This window comes from Orbicella franksi, chromosome 12, assembly GCF_964199315.1.
Source record: "Orbicella franksi chromosome 12, jaOrbFran1.1, whole genome shotgun sequence".
In the NCBI taxonomy this organism is placed as follows: domain Eukaryota; kingdom Metazoa; phylum Cnidaria; class Anthozoa; order Scleractinia; family Merulinidae; genus Orbicella; species Orbicella franksi.
This window is the reverse complement of record NC_138156.1, coordinates 16386262-16403822: the sequence shown is the minus strand read 5'-3', so window position 1 is coordinate 16403822 and position 17561 is coordinate 16386262. Positions and strand designations below refer to the sequence as shown.

General features: G+C 37.1%; 2 protein-coding genes and 1 long non-coding RNA gene across 3 annotated transcripts in view; 2 read left to right on the top strand and 1 right to left on the bottom strand.

Annotated features, from left to right (window-relative positions):
* Positions 1–17561, top strand: part of LOC145462502 (uncharacterized) — a 212152-nt gene that overhangs the window by 104458 nt on the left and 90133 nt on the right. The window lies entirely within an intron of this gene.
* On the bottom strand, positions 106–1792 carry LOC145464060 (orexin receptor type 2-like). Its single transcript, XM_081447877.1, has one exon. The coding sequence runs from the start codon at positions 1309–1311 to the stop codon at positions 106–108; it is 1206 nt and encodes a 401-aa protein (XP_081304003.1). The 5' UTR covers positions 1312–1792.
* LOC145462467 (protein NipSnap homolog 1-like) lies at positions 6359–15668 on the top strand. Its single transcript, XM_081446004.1, has 9 exons — positions 6359–6608; positions 8427–8472; positions 9516–9610; positions 11036–11106; positions 11894–12034; positions 12894–12925; positions 13598–13692; positions 14311–14394; positions 14809–15668. The coding sequence occupies exons 1-9, from the start codon at positions 6407–6409 to the stop codon at positions 14871–14873; spliced, it is 831 nt and encodes a 276-aa protein (XP_081302130.1). The 5' UTR covers positions 6359–6406; the 3' UTR covers positions 14874–15668.

Here is a 17561-nt window from a genome sequence, read left to right as displayed (position 1 = left end):
TATGCCAACCGAGAACTATTGGCGTTTGGAAAATTTTAATTAAAAAAACAATGTTTGTAAACAAATATCTTCCCTATGGTTTGAATGTAAAACTAGGACGAAGAATTATTTTGTGCCTCGACAGGAAATCATTCTGATAAAAGCTTTCCGATAAAACTTGCTCATCATTCCATAAAACACAGGATGCAAGGCGCTTGGCAAGCAGGCCAGAATAAAAACAAACCTGGTAAAAGTGAAACGATGCTGCCAGACTAAAAAGGTCTCCACTTTAAATTCATGCAAAAGGAACTGAACTTGGAAAGGAATGTAGCACACAACAAAAATCAACACAATGACAAATACCATTCTCAGCAAGTCACTCTCTAGTTCAAAGTTACTTTTGTTGTTCCTCGTCAATTCATTTTGATTACGCAATAGATTGTGGGTGTTTTCGTTGTTACCTTCTTCAGAATTTCCACGGAGAGCGTTATTCATTTTTTCTGTTTTTCTCTCCACCGTTTCTGTCTTATCATTGATTGCAATGTCGACGAGCTCTATTTTTTCTTGGTTCATGTCCTCTACACACGTGGAGAGTTGAACCGCTGTAAGGGATTTGCTTTGTGCGTCTCGAAGTCTCTCGATGACAAATATGTGCTCCCTGAGTTTTTTGCTCACCAAAGCGTAAGATATCGCCATTATGACAAGTGGCATGGCAAAGTTGATCACAAACAGAACGACTGTATAAGCATCTTGGTAGTGTGCATAGCCTTCTGGAAATATTTCTTCGCACGCATGAATCTCGCAGTTGTCACCGTACGAATTCACAACACGGAAAACTGATGCGGGGACCGTTAACCCGATAGACCCCACCCATGTGACAATTATAAGACAACAGATTTTTCGAGGAGTTGGTTTGGCGACCAGTGGTTTGACGAGGAGAAGACAGCGATAAAATGAAAGAATGGCTAATGTTGTTGTGATAACCAGCACACTTGTCATTTGTAAAGGATCCAGAATCTTGCACATAACGTATCCCAGCTTCCAAGAAAATGGCGGCTCGTCGGCGTGGATTGTGAAGACCGTAGAAACGGTGCTGAGAATTTCAGCGAAAGCCAAGTTGCTGACTAAGTAATGTGCAAACGGTTTAGTTCCAGGCTGCCTCCAGACTGCTCGACACACTACAAAGTTTCCAACCAGAGAGAGCACTGCTATCAGGCTGAACAAGACTGTTCGAATAATCCGTGATACTTGAGGTTCGGGAACGTATAAAGATGAAGTGCTGTTGGTGGCACCGGCAGCTGTTTGGTTGACACTGTCCCTAAAGCATGACATGACTTCAGCGATGACTTCTTGTCTTCGGCTGAAAACCTTTTCGCCTGGTTGAAGGCTTGAACGTTAAGAAAGAAAAAAGGAGCTATTTCAGATCTTGTGGAGATTGTGTGGAGCGAACTTCGTTTTTCTTTCCGAAATATAAATCAAGCGATCCCAGTGTGAGTAATAATTGTACCCGTTGCATTAGCTTTTTACTCTTAGCATTGGGAAGCCCACCCATTTGCGGTCATTTAATTCCCATTTCGAAATCAATTTCGCATTATAGATTAGCATAATGTCTTTGGGTAAAGGTGACAAACCAAAGAATCGATTAGAGAAAAATGTTGCAATGACCACTATAAAAACGATTAGCTGCAAACGTTATTTTACATATACTTTTTTTTACATCTCGGAATACAAACCATATAACTCAGCTTTTGATCCAGTCTTCAATCATTTGAGTTCCTAATTCAGGTGATTTAAACACGTTTAACATCACAGCCAAAAGAGTTAATTAAAATACTGCGGCCTCATGGTCGATCTCACGGAAGGACAACTGCAGGGTGTGATACGAGAAATATCTTACTATTGTTGGAGCTTGTTACACCATATGCATTAGAAGCCTGGCCAAAATAAAGTCATCTACTATCTGAAGTACTCCTTTCTGTCTGATTTTACAAGCTTTTTATGAACAACCCTGAGAAATCTGGAACAAGGTCGGCCGTCAATGAAAGAAATCTAGAATATGGTCGGAAAAGTTCAAATAAGCCGATTAGCGGCTGGGAGAGCTGAGAAAACCTGCTTGTGTCTCATTGTGTAGACTGACTAAATTCAATGAAAGGGCGCAATGCAAAAACTTTAGACGTCTTATTGATACAGAATCTTACGTTTTAAAATGAAATAGAAACTTAAGTCGCATTTGTGTTAAGAATGAGAGGACAGAAAAGTGTGTCAAGCAACAGCGACCAAGAAAAGCCAAGAATTAATTCATACTTCCTACAGCGTTTTGTTTTCTGTCATTGTCTTTTTCGAAGAAAACAGAAAATTATCTCATTTGTAAAATACTGATCTCCTGGCAACATCGTTAACAGGAGGAAAACTCATTTTCTCACCATCGATCGTTTTTTGTTTTGTTTTTACACTCTTTTTGATGTGTCCGTTATCTACAACTGGCAGACTGTTGACGACGGATTTTTGATAGACTGCGAATTACTTACCGGTGTTTTCTTTTTTCTTTATTTTTTTGAATTACAGGCGAGTTTTCCAATATCATTTTATGCTTTTAAATCGTTTCTATGTGGTTTTGTTCCGTGTTTTGCCGTGTACATGTCATATAATTTGGGACATTCGGGTCCTTTTAGTCGACGAACTAATTACAGGTTATGAATTGGTAATGATTATAATGACGCCAAGCACGTAAATGGTAATATTATCTACCATTTAGAGCTTCATTGTGTAAGAAAAAAATCGCCAGGTTAATATTGGCCAGATATGCTGACGAAAAGGAAAAACAGCTTGTTACTATTTTTTGTTACCATCTCAATGCTTTATTAGGATGTGACCGGCTTCATTTGCCTTTGAATTTTACATTCTACGTCTCTTATTTAAATTCCTACTTACTAATTAAAGCAAAAAGCAAATTTTGTTACCTACTAATCTTGAATTTAGATGACTGGTTTATTGAATAGGACCAAAAAAATACATCAAGCAACCAGGGAATGCTTATTGGCGGTTAACAAAAAAGGATACATATACTGACTTGTTAAACGAAACTCTAAGGTGACCATTTACCTAACATTGCAATCAAGTTATGATCTTACACTGAGTAAATATTGAAAAAAGAACCCTTTGTTTTTCTTGTAAAATGTAATCGTCTTGGTGAGTTGTTTTTTTTTTTAATTTTGGCTTATTTTCACTCCGCATGTGGTCATTTTTTACTGGCTTTTACTGTGTCTCGTACAATTAGGACCAGACGTAAAATTAAGCCCTGCATGGCAAGCTTAAATAAGTGTTGGTCAAATTAATTCAAGGATTATTAATGCGGAAAGTTCTAAGAGATTCCATAAACATGCGGTCTGTGTATTGAGTGCCCTGAAGGAAGAAACGAAAACGTGTAACGAAAAGATGCGAACTCGATGGCAAAAGGAATACTGCTGACTAGTTTATAATGGAAAACAACTGCCGGAGTAACGCGAATAAAGGATTTCCTAGATATGCACAAATTTCATGCAGGTGCTTTTCTGAATATCTTAATCTGTATCATTCCAAATAGATAAATGAGCTATTATCTCTTGGAAGAAGAGTTCTGTACGGACGTTTTCACCTCTTATTTCAAGCGAGTTTTACGCTTGTCTCTAGTGCACCTTTCGTGTTTCCAATCGGTGATATCGCAAAAGAAAGTTTAAGTTATTAAACCGAGGCCGATTACTAGTCGATCTAAATCTTGCCTCGACTCAAAGTCAACTTAAGACTCAAAAGACTGAGCAACTCGAAATGGCTAGAGTTCTCACCATTACAGTAAATTTGAACCGTACTCTTTCGATTCCAGGCTCTCGTTGACGGACCTACGCGCGGTCTTTGTTTTGTTCAGTAAGAAATCATGTTATCAATCGTACACAAGTCCAGCGTTGATTTCTTCAACTCATATTCACCGCTGAAATGTCAGCAATTGCTTTTATAGAAGCACTATAGTGTCTACTTTTTATGTGAATACTGCTCTGTGCCAATAATTTCCCGCACAAGCGAGAAGTAAGCGATCTTACATTACTTGGCTTCACACTAGAGCTTGTAAGTATAATCTAAGCGCACTTGGAACCTACTTTGAGAGTGAAGAGGTAAAATGTACTTACTTGAACTTTACGGCTTAGTGACCATGGAAACGTTCGTAGTTCAAAGAAGCCGAAGTGCTTCGCCAAGTATGGTCCACACCACACTTGAGAACACACTTGACCAATAGGATATGGAAGCCAATTGAAAGCGATGTGCAGCGTTGCTATAATTCTGATAATCCGACCGATAAACAACTTGCTTGAATTTAATTTTCAGAGACAGACTATATCATCCAACACCAAATAATAATAATAATAAAATTCCAGCAAGAAAAATATTCTTTGTTCTTTTTTATATTAGTTTTAACGTCATACGCTAATAAATCATTAATTTCTTTTCCAAAACAAGTTGGACGTACGGTGAGGCAGTCTTTAATTTATTCCAACGTGTAACCTAAACTATACCGAGGATTTTACGAGCAAAAGTCGTTGTATAAAATCAAAAAAGACCATTCTCTAGAAATGTAAAATACAACTGAAATGCTCTTCTGTAAATTAAAAACCAGCTGCTGTTTCAAGTTTCAACCAGGTCATTTCTTTAAACCCGAACAACTCTGTTGAACATTGCACACTAAATTGCATTTTCTCGGTTAGCTAAAGCAAGAATAAAGCCCCAGGACAATTTATTTTACGAAAACCGCTTGTTGTTGAGCCATTCTAGAGAAATACAGTAGCTGCCGTTTGTTCCTTTGTGTTGCTGCTATTGCTGTTTTGCTCTTTAGCAAGCCAACAGCATTTCTTCCCGATTTTACTGCCGAACAATCGCATTTGTGATATGTATGACTGATTTTACTACGAAAGCGCCTCATGTAATATACTTTTTCATCAGGTGTGAAGCCAAGTTTTCTAAAATGCGACTCACATTTTCAAGCGCACTTGAGTCAAGTGCTTACTTGAAACTAACTTAACTTCTAGTGTGAAGCCAAGTATTAACTTTGAATTATGTTTATATTTGTTGCGGTGACGTCTTCTCCTTCGTCAAAATGTTCCATATCCAGCATATCTATTTCTAACCTCCCAGTCAGCTCGTTGAGTACATAAACCAAGTTTACATTCCCTTTACATTTACCATCAGTTTGTCAAAACCGGTATATTGTGAGGGTAAGCGTAAGCTCAGCCCATAGGTCGGCGAATTTGGAAAATCGCCTATTATTACGATCGGTTGTCCCAATTGGTTTTTTTTTCTAACAAATGTTCAAGCTCCCTGAATCGCACCATCACTTGCTCCGCCAAAATAGAATTATGATATTTGAAAGTAACGACGAAGTCGCGAGAGGTCGACTTGTCTCGTTTGAAGGGTTTTAATTTGCTTTTCGCGCCACAATGAGGAGTGGCGTGACTTGCAACTGGTGTCTCAGATTACATTTGGAAGTCCTTGAACTGAATGGCGGAAAGTATCGGTACCACTCCGACCAAAACAATCGAGCGTGTGTGCGTTTCTCCAGCGTCGAAAGAGCAAATTTGCTTACTCTGTACTAAAGTGATTACGAACAAAGATTTTAAACAAAAATTGACGATATCGGGTGGCCGAAAAAGACCAAAGCTTGTTTGAATCTTGAAATGATCGCCAGAAAGGAGATATCCAGTGGCGAAGGTTCACTTTTGACAAACTTTTTGTGCTGAAATTGCACAGACAAAAACAAAACCGTAGTTCGGAAGATTCTTGAAGTAAGAGAAAGCTTCGAATCATCGAGGAAGTCCATTGAAGCCGAGAAGGGTGGGACAAACAATTCGGTCCCCAAGGGATATCCAGGGGACCCCTGATTGGTTGAAGCGCAGCGACCCGTTTTTGGGTCGCTGAAATTGGCGGCAATCAAGCAGGAAAAGTCTTTCGTCTCGGGGGTACTGAATAAACAAGACGAAGGACTTTTCAGAAAGTCTAATTTACAGGGAACGGGAGCAAGACGGATAGGGGCGGAAGCCGGGAGATAAAGGTACGGGAAGCGGGAGAGCAGGGTACGGGAAGCGGGAGATTCTGACCTTCTTGTCCCCCCTCCCCTTCCTAAGCATGCGTTCGATTTACTCAATTCCGGAATAAAAAACGGAATTGAAAACGGAGCTTTTCAAAAACGATGACATCACGATAATCATGTGATTTTCCTACCCGAATTTTTCTCAAACACAAATTATCCAGTGATTGTTGCACTTTAAAATTTCTACGTCTTATTAGTCGCCCTGTTTGGGCGGGGCGACGGTCGGGCCACGAGGCCTAAACTGAAGAAAAGTATGGTACACAATAATTATCATATATCACGTACCTACCTAGAGTAAGCTCTCGAGAATCCAACATGGCGACGCTATCAATTACAAAACGAGCATTTTCCATTTTTAAACGACCTTTCTTACCTGCTGGAGAAAGTTTCAAATCGGCCAGAGCACTATCGATTACCAGCTATAAAAGGAAACTGTTCGGAGAAGAATCAGTGGAAAAGGCAACAGATGCTCACTCGAAACTTTTGACAGAAAAAGACACACTTTACGAGTTTGAATGTAAGTTTTGCCAATTTTAAAACGTCTCATCGCTTATTATTAGATCAGAACATTATTGAAGGTTATGTCACAGCCCCTGATTGTTTTCTATAGACAGGAAATAATGCAGTTTCTCCAAAGCGTTGGGTAAAAATAGAAACAGTGGAGTTTTACTGTAATCAAGCTTATAGCTCTAGTTAGCAATGATAAGCTGAGTATTAATGGATCTATTCAAAGAGTACGAGAACCTTCGTATCTATTACATAGCTTTGGGGTCGATGCAAGTGGTGTAGACTTGTTTGTTTCTGCCCTGTACATACATTAAAAGCAAAGTATAAACTTAATTAGGGATAAACAAACAAAATAGCAGATTATCATTTTTTGTTTGGCAAAATAAGTAACTGAAGTATCATTGCCAGCCAAATCTAATCCAGCATATAAAGAGATCGTTCATGGGAAAACTGGAAGTTGCTGAACCATTAAACTAGATTTGAAGTTGCTAAATACAGTCGAACCTCGATTATCTGGACTCGTTGGGACTAGACGAAATAGTCCTGATAATAGAGAGTCCAGAAAATCGAAAATATGAATATTAATGAGGAACAAAACTGTTTAAATAAAGCAGCATGTAATCATGAAACAACACTTTTACAAATCGCTTGAAAAACAATATGGTCTACTGTACATCTTGAATCACTCAACTCTGAGCCAGTCAGAACTCATTCGAGTGTTCTTCATTCATTACGACGTGTGCAAGTGCTGCTTTTGTTCTTTAAGAGCAAAACAAACTCGCTTTTGACTGCTCTTTTCAATGCTATAGTTTTAAAAAGAACATTGCTACAGATCTTGATCATGACTAATAAATATTCATGACAAAATTGGGACTAGGAAAAAGTCTGGACAATCAAGAAATCCGGATAATTGAGGTACAGATAATCAAGGTACAGATAATCGAGGTTTGACTGTGTATTGGTTCAAGTTTGTTACTTTTGTGGTGCAGCAGGTGTTACAACAACTTGAACTGAGTCAGATAGTGACTCGTCAGCAACCACCTCTCCTCGGCAACCAGTTTTCCAAAATACCAAAAGTTTCGAAGTCAAATCACTATATTTAGAACCTCTTGTAAGCGACCGCCTCTCGTAAGTGAGCGCGACCACTTTTAGAGCTAAAAGTAGGAAATTTTCCTTTGCTTTTAACCTCCTGTAAGTGACCACTTGATAGATAATGACGCAAAAAATGGAAAATAAGGTGTTGTAACATATTCTAATGAGAAAAAAATTTGACCCATTATGGTCTAAGCTCTTGTCAGCAATCACCTCCCATAAGCGACCACTTAGGCTTGACATTTTGGGTGGTCGCTTATGGGAGGTTCGACTGTATGTAACAAAATGAATTTTTTCACTGAAGGTTCGGAGAGCAGACTGAGGGTAAAATGTAGACTGCAGACTTTTTAACTGTGTTGTATAACCATTTCTCTTAATGAGAGCTAACTGTGAACAGGCTATATGGAGCATTATTCATGTTAACCTGAGTGATGTTTATACTATTCAGGCTAACAGGAGTGCAGTTTCACTCCAATTATCCGGATTTCTCGATTATCTGGACTTTTTCCTAGTCCCAATTTTGTCATGAATATTTATTGGCTTAGCCAATTGTGATCATCATTTTTCCCCGGGTCTGCAGTCAGCAGTCTTCATTTTACACTGACCGATTTGCAAATATTTACCAAGCTAAGATAATGTTGAGGTAAATATTCACCCATGTTGTTCACTGACTGTAATAATTGTTTTAGCATAATTTTCAAAGGTAATATCATGAACTGTTTTGTCTTCTTTCTAGTCAATGATGTAAAGCCAGAATGTATTGAAGATTATGTTGCTCTGGTGTGAGTATCTCAATTTGTGATGGTGCCATTACAATACATTACATTAGTCTTTAGACAGTACATGTAGCATTTAATTACAAATAATTAGTTCTTAAGATTTGCCGTAGTTTACAAGCCTATGGATTTCGCAGAAAATCTTTTTTTTTTTCATCTTCTTCACAATTAACTTCTCTCACCAGAGTATTTTTTATAATCAGTATCAAATAAATCCTGTTTTTAACTTGCAAAATCGAAGTTGTATGTATGGATGGGAGATTCACTCGATCCTTCCTTTGCTACTTCCTTCACTCCTTCCTTCACCCCTTTGCTTCCTGTAAGACGTTTTATGAATCCCTCGACCAATGTATAAGGTTTTCACAGTCGTAGTGAAGTTCAAGTTATTAACATATTTGATATGGAGTTGACAAATTTCCTCACCGGGTTAGTAGTTAAAAATTAAAATATATCTGGATAGTAAGAAATGGCTGATACATGTACAACAGAGAAACATTACGGTACTGGAATTTCATTCCTTACTCAGTGACCTAAGTTAGCCTTGGTGATCATATAGAAGAGGTACTTTCTTTGTGGTAACTTCTCAGACAATGATGACTTCATGAATGTTTTAAATGGTGTCACTTCCCCTATGGATTCACTTACTGTTGCATTTTGCATTATTTCTTACAGTCATCAGCTTTTGTTTCTTAACCAAACCAGTGGGCTTTAACTGCTTGTTTATATGCTTACAGTTATATCAAAACAAGTAAACAGCTTATATATTAAGGCTAATTAAATAATTATTAACCTTGATATATAAGCTGTTAACGTGTTTTGATCTAACTACATGACTAAGACTCTGAAATTATAGTCAAAACATTGTAACAATCCTTTTGCTTTGTAATAACCAAGAGTTGGTTTTCAACAAAGTAAACAATCCTCTTGATCCTTGGACCCATCTTGTTAATGTTGCTAACCAATGAAAATTGCCCCTGTTTACAAGTGATCCATTTTATTAGTCAAGTGGCTTATAGTCACTTTGATTAAAAAAATATTAACTTTTTCAGTGCAGAGACTTTACCCAAACTCAGTGCAGACAAACAATTTCCTGGGGAGTTAGTTGGCGCCTGGACAACTATGTTTGGAAGGCTTGATCAAGCAAGTATGTAAAAAATTACATGCAATGCATTTATCAACAGGTAGACCTATGTGAATGATACGTTACAGATACTTGCCTAAAATGTAAACATTTTCTCTTATCTTTTGATCATTTTGAGGCTGAAAAAAGATGAAGCACTTTACACTGTGTTGCAGCTTGCTTGTTTCACACAAGGGATTGGGGCAGGCAGGCAGGACTGTGTCTCCTGGGGGATATAAGGGCGGGGACATTTGTCTGAAAATTTAACTTAAACCCCTGATCAAAGAGACCAATGTGAGCATTATTGGTTCAGACTATATTTGACACCTAAAAGATATATTTGTAAAACAGACAGGCAAATAAGAGCTACAGGGACTTTAATGACATAATAACAATGCTTTGTCATCATGCTTGATTGCTCTATTCCACGAACAAATCATGACTTTGCACTTAATTAATTTTCTTTGCCAACAACTCTTAACCCTTAATCAAGGACACGTTCCTTGTTAACACCCTAAGTGATTCTGGAATCTGCAATTAACTCCCCTGTAAAAAGATGATAAGCATCCCCATCCCTTTCAGACATCAGTCCTCCCCTTTGGGGGACTTTTTTCCTCACCTTGAGGTTATACCAATCATACAGTTTGAAGTTATTAAGAACATTCACACCCAAAATGTTCCTACGAATAGATTTTTTTAAAGCTTATTGTGAAGTGAGGTAAAGATTTTTTTTTTAAGATAAACTTTTGCCAAAAAGCTCAAAAAATAGGGAGTCACCGTGCTCATTTTTGAGATAAGGTGCATTGAAGACCATGCATTATTGTAGGTTTTTGTTATTTTAAGACAAAGTTAGCTTACAACTATTGGACATAAAAAAGCTACCGGTACGTTAGTGAAATTTAGCTCAGGTAAACGTACTCAGTTCAACACAACTAACTTAAGTGTATTGAGTAATTTTTTAGAGCTGATGCCATTTCTTGAAGTTAAATAGGCCTAGAAAAAGAATAAATATTAGAGTTGCCCATCCACATTCAAAGAAAATTTTGCTCACACGAGAGCAGAAAAAGCAAAAATATTTGTAACTTCTCACAAATAGATTTTTCCTGTTTTTTTGTTAACATGGATAAAATCTAGAAAGGAATTGATTTGTGGAAAGAAAATTTGTGGTCACCTAGCATCCAAGAGAGTATATTGCATGTGAGATTACAGCACATTCAGTGCCAAACCCTATACTTGCTTATATTTCTTCCTTAGTGCACGTGCTTGATGTATGACATGGCATGACATTGCTACATGAATTTCGTGCACAGAAAGGATGCGCAGTAACATGAACGTCCTTAAGTGGACCATGCCAACATGCAGTATAACCCTTGATTAACTGTAGTTTCTGTTAATGAATTCATTTTACATATGAAGTAATGAGTTAATAATTTCATTTTACATCCATAGTTCACTTTTGGAAATACAGAGGCGGATACGAGTCAGTTGTGAAAGCCAAGCAGTACATCAGAGAAAATAAGGTCTGCTGTAAAAAAAAAACAAAACCAAAAAAAATACAGCTATTAATAAAAGTGTTATTTAAGTTCAAGCTTGAGATCCCTATACTTTATGCATTTAGTACTGTAAGCTCAAGATTTCAATCACCTCACAGTTAGCAAAAGGTCAAAATCTAAACTTACATGCACTATTAATAAGAAAAGTCACCAGAGAGCAGAAGGTCAGCAATCTTATTATATTAGCATTACCTACCTACAGTAGTTGCTGATCTTCAAAATCATTATGTCAGTGGTTTTGTATGATCAATAATAGTATGCAGTTTCTTGTCAAATGTAAAAGTCATTCATTTATCCTGGCCTGGTTATGTATTGAAACCATTATATATAAAGAGATGTTTATTGGTATCAGATAAAATCATCTCACTTTAAGAACAGTGTGGTCAATTATATTACCCATAGTTTGTTTCTTTTGGGAGAGATGGAATGAGAATAAAAAAAATTCTGTAACAAGAAGAAACAAATGGAAGTCTTACTTCAATTCTTGATAAGATAAAATTATGCTAAGTTGAAGAAAGTCACTTAAGATTATCCTTTACATGTCTAGTGCAAATACTTAGCAAATAATGTACACTGAATTCCCTGCACTTATAAAGAAGAAAATACTGACAATATTAAATAATGTTTAATTGCCCAGTGCTGAAGTTGCAAATTCTTCTGGTTCTCTCATGTTTTCCTTCTGGCCCAGTTGATCAAGTAAGGGCAAGCAAGGTGAAACAAGTACTTATTTAACAGAATCGTTTTCTTCCTCCAGGAGTACCTTGAGTTTGTACGAAAGAGGCGAACTATGCTAAACAACAGGGAAAATCAGCTTCTCCGTGAGTTTAGTTTCTTTGGTGAACCTGAGCCACGGTCTCCAAGCCATATTTATGAACTGAGAACATATCATTTAAAGGTAACAAATAGGACTCTGAAGATAAGTTTTACTCTATTCCAACTGTGCTGGTGCAGTAACTGCAGTTGATGGTTGCCATTTCTGTTGGATACAACACAACTACTACTCTCCCTTTTCACAACTCCTTCCATTATTAGTCATACTTATCACTAGTTTGACTCATTGTACTTGCTTATGTGTTTGTTAGTTAAATTTTGTTCTTTATTTTTTATTGTGACTTATGTATTATTGGTTGTTACAGTGCCTGCCTTGATTAGCTTGCACAATACTCTGGTAGTGTACGTTGTGATTTGTAATTAATGCCAATAAATAATAATAATAATAATAATAATTTAATAATATAATAAACTTTATTGAGCACTTTTCCATACAAACTTGAATCTTACATGTATCTGGTAAAAAATTCAGAAATTCTTTAATAATAATAATAATAATAATAATGTTTATTAGTGGCTTATAAAAAATTACAACTGTAAAAATTCTTAGGACAATATATATGTCAGGGAAATACTAACTTACAAACGAATTACAAATTACACTCATTGTTTACAACCCTTATAAATTTGTCCATAATAATAATAATAATAATAATAATAATAAAAATGACTCTTAACTCTTGACCTACAGTGTATCTAAGTTCTTGTTTGATGTACATGTACTTAGCACAATGCCATCCATTATTGTACCCTAAACCATGCTGTAAAGAGGTGGCTGGCTTTTGTAGTATGTACAGTAGCTGAGGATTAATCCTCAAGTTCTCATCTGGGCTTTTGTGGTGAATTTATGTGAATTGTTTCAAGGCTTATATATTGTTAATTGTAAACAATTCATGACTGGTTTTATTGCCATTTGTTTTCAGCCAGGTACCCTTATTGAATGGGGAAATAATTGGTAAGTGCCTTTGATTTTGCCCTATATCTACAGTCGAACCTCTCCACAACAAAACCCTTGGGGACAGAAAAATAGCTGTTGTAGAGAGGTGGCAGTTATGGGGAGGTACATGTATTGGTGTGATATGACTCCTGTTTTTTGTTCTTTTTTCCCAGGGATGAAACATTTTATTATTTTTTTTAAATGCTAATTGTACATAGCGTATAGATATGAAACACAATCAAAATATATCTATATAAAAACTGAAACCAAACAGAAACAGCAATGCCTGGTATGGATCAAGTTTTGTAACTTATTGCAATAAAAAAATGTGTTTTGTATACACCATTCATCAGCCATCGAGTAACTGGACATTGTAGAGAGGTTATTTTGGCAGCCTAGATGCCATTTAGTGACTGGTGCCGTTGAAGAGTTTAAAATACATGTAAGGGTGCGTGATGGAGAATTCATCAGGACGAAAAAGTGGTCATTGTTGAGAGGAGGCTGTTTGTGGAGGCTCAACTGTATTCTAAACCTTGTTCCAACCCAGATACTCTTTCTTTATTGGTTATGGTTATTGTATAAATATTTCCATTTCTGTTCAAACCAGTTGTGATTTAAGTCTTGCCTGTTTCAGTTATGTTCATACATGTAGCACATGTGACTCATGTTAATCCATATTGTACTTGACAGGGGCCAGGCAATTCAAATTCGTCAAGAAGAGGATGATGCTGTGGCAGGACTGTTTTCTCAGATAGGTGAACTGTATGTTGTTCACCACATATGGGGTAAGTATTAACATGTTTTTCCATGCTTTTGTAGATAAATTAATTTCAGATGAAAGTGATTGTCTAGGTTTGGTCTATTGTATAGCACCGTAGGCATGCAATGCGTGCAGATCAGTTCTCTTACTAATAATATTTTGCGTAACTTTGGAGAGGTTGCTCTTTTGGGTAGCTACGACAGTAACATATCCCAAATAAAGGAGACAAGTTTTCCATAGGTGGAGAGCTGATAAGGATAAAGTATTGTTGGAAATAACATATATTACATCATAACAGAGTAAAATATCAATATTATTGCCTTTGGAATAAGGGCAATGTAAAACAAATATGAGATCCCTTTGAATCTGCCATTAACTCCGCATGAACATGTACAAACTTAGCAAGTCAAGTCACATTTGACCCTACAACTATTGGAGGATCTTAAGTTGCAATATGTTATTTTACTTATGTGATTGCCCAAGGGGGATTGGTGAGTTTGGGGTGTGCTGATCCCACTGACCTTCTTCTGCAGGCTTGTCTATTATTCCACAGGATTTGCCATAATGAGTTGTTTATTATCAACGTGGGACGAATCAGTAGCCAGGCTTTTAGAAGAAATAAGGGTGTGTTGTTTATCCACAGCATATGACGACCTTGCAACACGTCAAGTAATAAGAGAGAATCTGTGGAACAGGCCTGGTTGGGATACCTGTGTCGCTAACACTGGTATGTCAATACCTTTAAAAAGCCCACCACCTCAGTCAGACTGCCTGTAATTTTTGATGCAGTTCATTTGTTACAAGGTGTATTGGCATAGTTTATTAACTGTTTGCAGATCCTTCTTAGGGTTCGCTTCTTGCAACTCACCATCAATTTTAGGGTTTCCTTTCCTGCCAGCTATAAGATTTTTTCGAACTGTTGACATTTCAACTATCAGCTGTTACAGTACAAGATCATTATTTGGTGTAAATTTTCCCCATCCAGGAATGGTCCTCACTTTAAAAGTCTCTTCTTAAATCAAGACATTTCACCTGCAGTTAGTTTTTGACTCATTTTAAATCTACATGCACACATACAAATTTGGCACATTTTTTATTACTTTGTGTTGATATAAATTTCTCATTTTCTCTCTTCAATTAGTTCCACTCATTCGTCGAATGGAATCAAGGGTAATGATCCCATTACCTTTTGGATCTCTACAGTAATCAAAGCAAAGGCTTTCATTAGCTGAAGGGATGTCAAATTGTATTTGTAGACATTCCTTGCCAGGAGCAAAAAAGGATCTCCAGTCTAATGCTGCGTCACTTATTTTACATAAGTGAGGATGAGGATTACAGATTTGTAATTCAATTTTGTTCTCATCACCGCTATGATATTGAAAAGGAATTTAAAACTGGGTTAATCTGTTAATAGTGTAGGAAGTAAATGATTATTTTATTAAGTGCAATGGAATTTGCCATAATCAGATCCCATTATGGCAGGTTAAAAATGTAATGTTTGAATGTGACTGGGATCATGACCATGTGTTCACTTGTGGCAATATTCTGCGTAGAGCTCCATTGTAAATTCCACTGAGCCATTCCATCTGCAAAATGTAATGTTGAAAGGTTCAGTTGTGGGACTGTTTGAGTATAAAACTCAATTTGCTGGATTTATGTGAAACATTGATATCTCCCCAAATATCCCTGAAGCCATTGCTCAATTTTTTAAAACTTCTCAGTTCAGTGGCAGCATTGGCCATTCAATGAGAATTTCTAAATGAAACACACTTCAAAGCTTGTAAGGTTCACATGGAACCAAGAACAAATGCATTCCAACTCATTTAATTCTATTTTGACTGATGTCTAACAAAAAAAAAGATATTATTTGTCTTGCTTACTGAAGAAACCCTTCCATGAGGATTACTGTGTTGCTAGATCTCCAGGGCGGGGGAAGTGGGGGTACTCCCAGAAAAATTGGGTGGGATTGTATGGCCCACTTCCCAAAACCCTTACCCTATTTCAGACAGATTCATCAATCTCGAGGTCAGATCGGCGCACAGCATTAATTGACTCACTGACAAACACTGCTACACCGCCTCCTTTCCTCACCAATCTATCTCTTCTAAAAAGTGTAAAGCCAGGCAATGACACTTCTGCATCCGAAATGTTACTGTTGAGCCATGTCTCAGTTAAAGCTATGATGTGAATTCGTGGACTTTGCGTTATGAAAACACGAAGTTCATTTAACTTCTTCCTCAAGCTTCTGATGTTTTGATGGATGAACTTAAGACCACGCAACTTTAGGGTAGCATCAGATGTTGCTGGTACAACAAAGCTATCGTTTAGACTGTCATCGAACTGTTGCTCAGCAGAAGATGGAACTGAGCAGAAATGACAAGTCGAGCCAGATTCAAAGTTCGCATCCAGGCATTTTAAATGGAAGCGCGATTTGCATAAAACGCAAAATCCAAAAGCCTGATTTCTTCTGACCGTCTTGAGACACCGAGGACAGGTTATTTTAGTGGAAGGTCCAGGATTCACGGAGATATCATTGCACTGAAGCAGTAAACTTGCAAGAAGAACAGATCTTGTAAGCCTGACAAGCTGAACCTTGGCGACAGGAGTGAGGGAAAATCCAAAATGGCGCCCACTAGAAGTTTTCTTTCTCACGGGCTGCTCAAAACCGACGAAAGAAGAGAGCTCCTGTCCAACAGCCAACCCAGAGCTATTTTCTTAGGTTATTTTTTAGAACATTTTCAATTCTATATCCAATTTTTATGAGAACGCTATTACCTTTTTAAGCTTTTAAATTTTTTAAACATTTCAGCGTATCTTTTAAAGTAGTTAGTTTTTTTATAGATATATATTATTTATACATGCTCTTTTTATTTTACGTTATACAGGGCCCCCGTTGATACCAGTCCTGCGACTGAAGGGGTCACCCTGTTTAAATATTGATTATTATTATTATTATTATTATTATTATTATTATTATTATTATTATTATTATTATTATTATTATTATTTATGACCAAAATCTGCAATTTCTCCTCCCCTATTTATGACTTGACCAAAAACTCGATACCCTATTTATGGCCATTGCAGCTGGCACAGTTGCCCTAAACATAATGTATGAAGGGCTTTTGTTGATGGTCTTATTGATAATGATGAAAAAGTAGCTTCTTCTATAGAAAACAGTGTGCAAAAATCTGACCAAAATGGCCAAAATCGATACCCTATTTATGACCAAGACGGCTGAAAAACCATACCCTTTGGGGCCACACATACCTACATAGCCCATAGAAGGGAGTACCCCCTCCCCCTGGGTTAGATTTGAACTTCACGATGTCTGACATGCCACACGCCTTAACTACTAAGGACATAATACTCTCACTTTTTACATTGAATCATGGTATTTGCTGTCAAGCAACATTGTGCAATGTCCATATAACGTCCTTGTGGTTGCTTGTTTCAAGGTGCCCTGGCAGGTCCAACTCAGGTTTTGAAAATGCTGTAAAATAGAATTTCGTGGCCTTGCCTTGTATGAAAGGCACAGTCATGTAAATGGTTATATATGAAGTGGCAGCAAAAACTTGGCCAACAAAATTCTCGAAAAGGGAAAAGACACCTTAAAGTATTCTCTCCACATAAATGTTTTCTCCTTTTTAATTGTTATAAGCAATAAAGTGTACTTAGCTTTTTAACATATGCTGACTGGATCGTTTTCAGAGATCACTGTTTCTTTTATGTTTATTGTTTCAATAGTTCATTCCTCCGGAGTTACATGTATTCCACTGGAGTTTCGAAAACAAATATTCATTTCTGTTTTCGGCAGACAAAAATTTAACAAGCCTGGGTTTCTGCTTAAGTTATTTACATAACTGCGAAGTAGTACACCTCAGTAATCCATCA

Coding starts and splice junctions, on each gene's coding strand:
- LOC145462467 (XM_081446004.1), top strand. CDS start 6,407: ATGGCGACGCTATCAATTACAAAACGAGCATTTTCCATTTTTAAACGA. Junction 9,611..11,035: donor TGGAAGGCTTGATCAAGCAA/GTATGTAAAAAA, acceptor TTACATCCATAG/TTCACTTTTGGAAATACAGA. Junction 12,926..13,597: donor ATTGAATGGGGAAATAATTG/GTAAGTGCCTTT, acceptor TGTACTTGACAG/GGGCCAGGCAATTCAAATTC.
- LOC145464060 (XM_081447877.1), bottom strand. CDS start 1,311: ATGTCATGCTTTAGGGACAGTGTCAACCAAACAGCTGCCGGTGCCACC.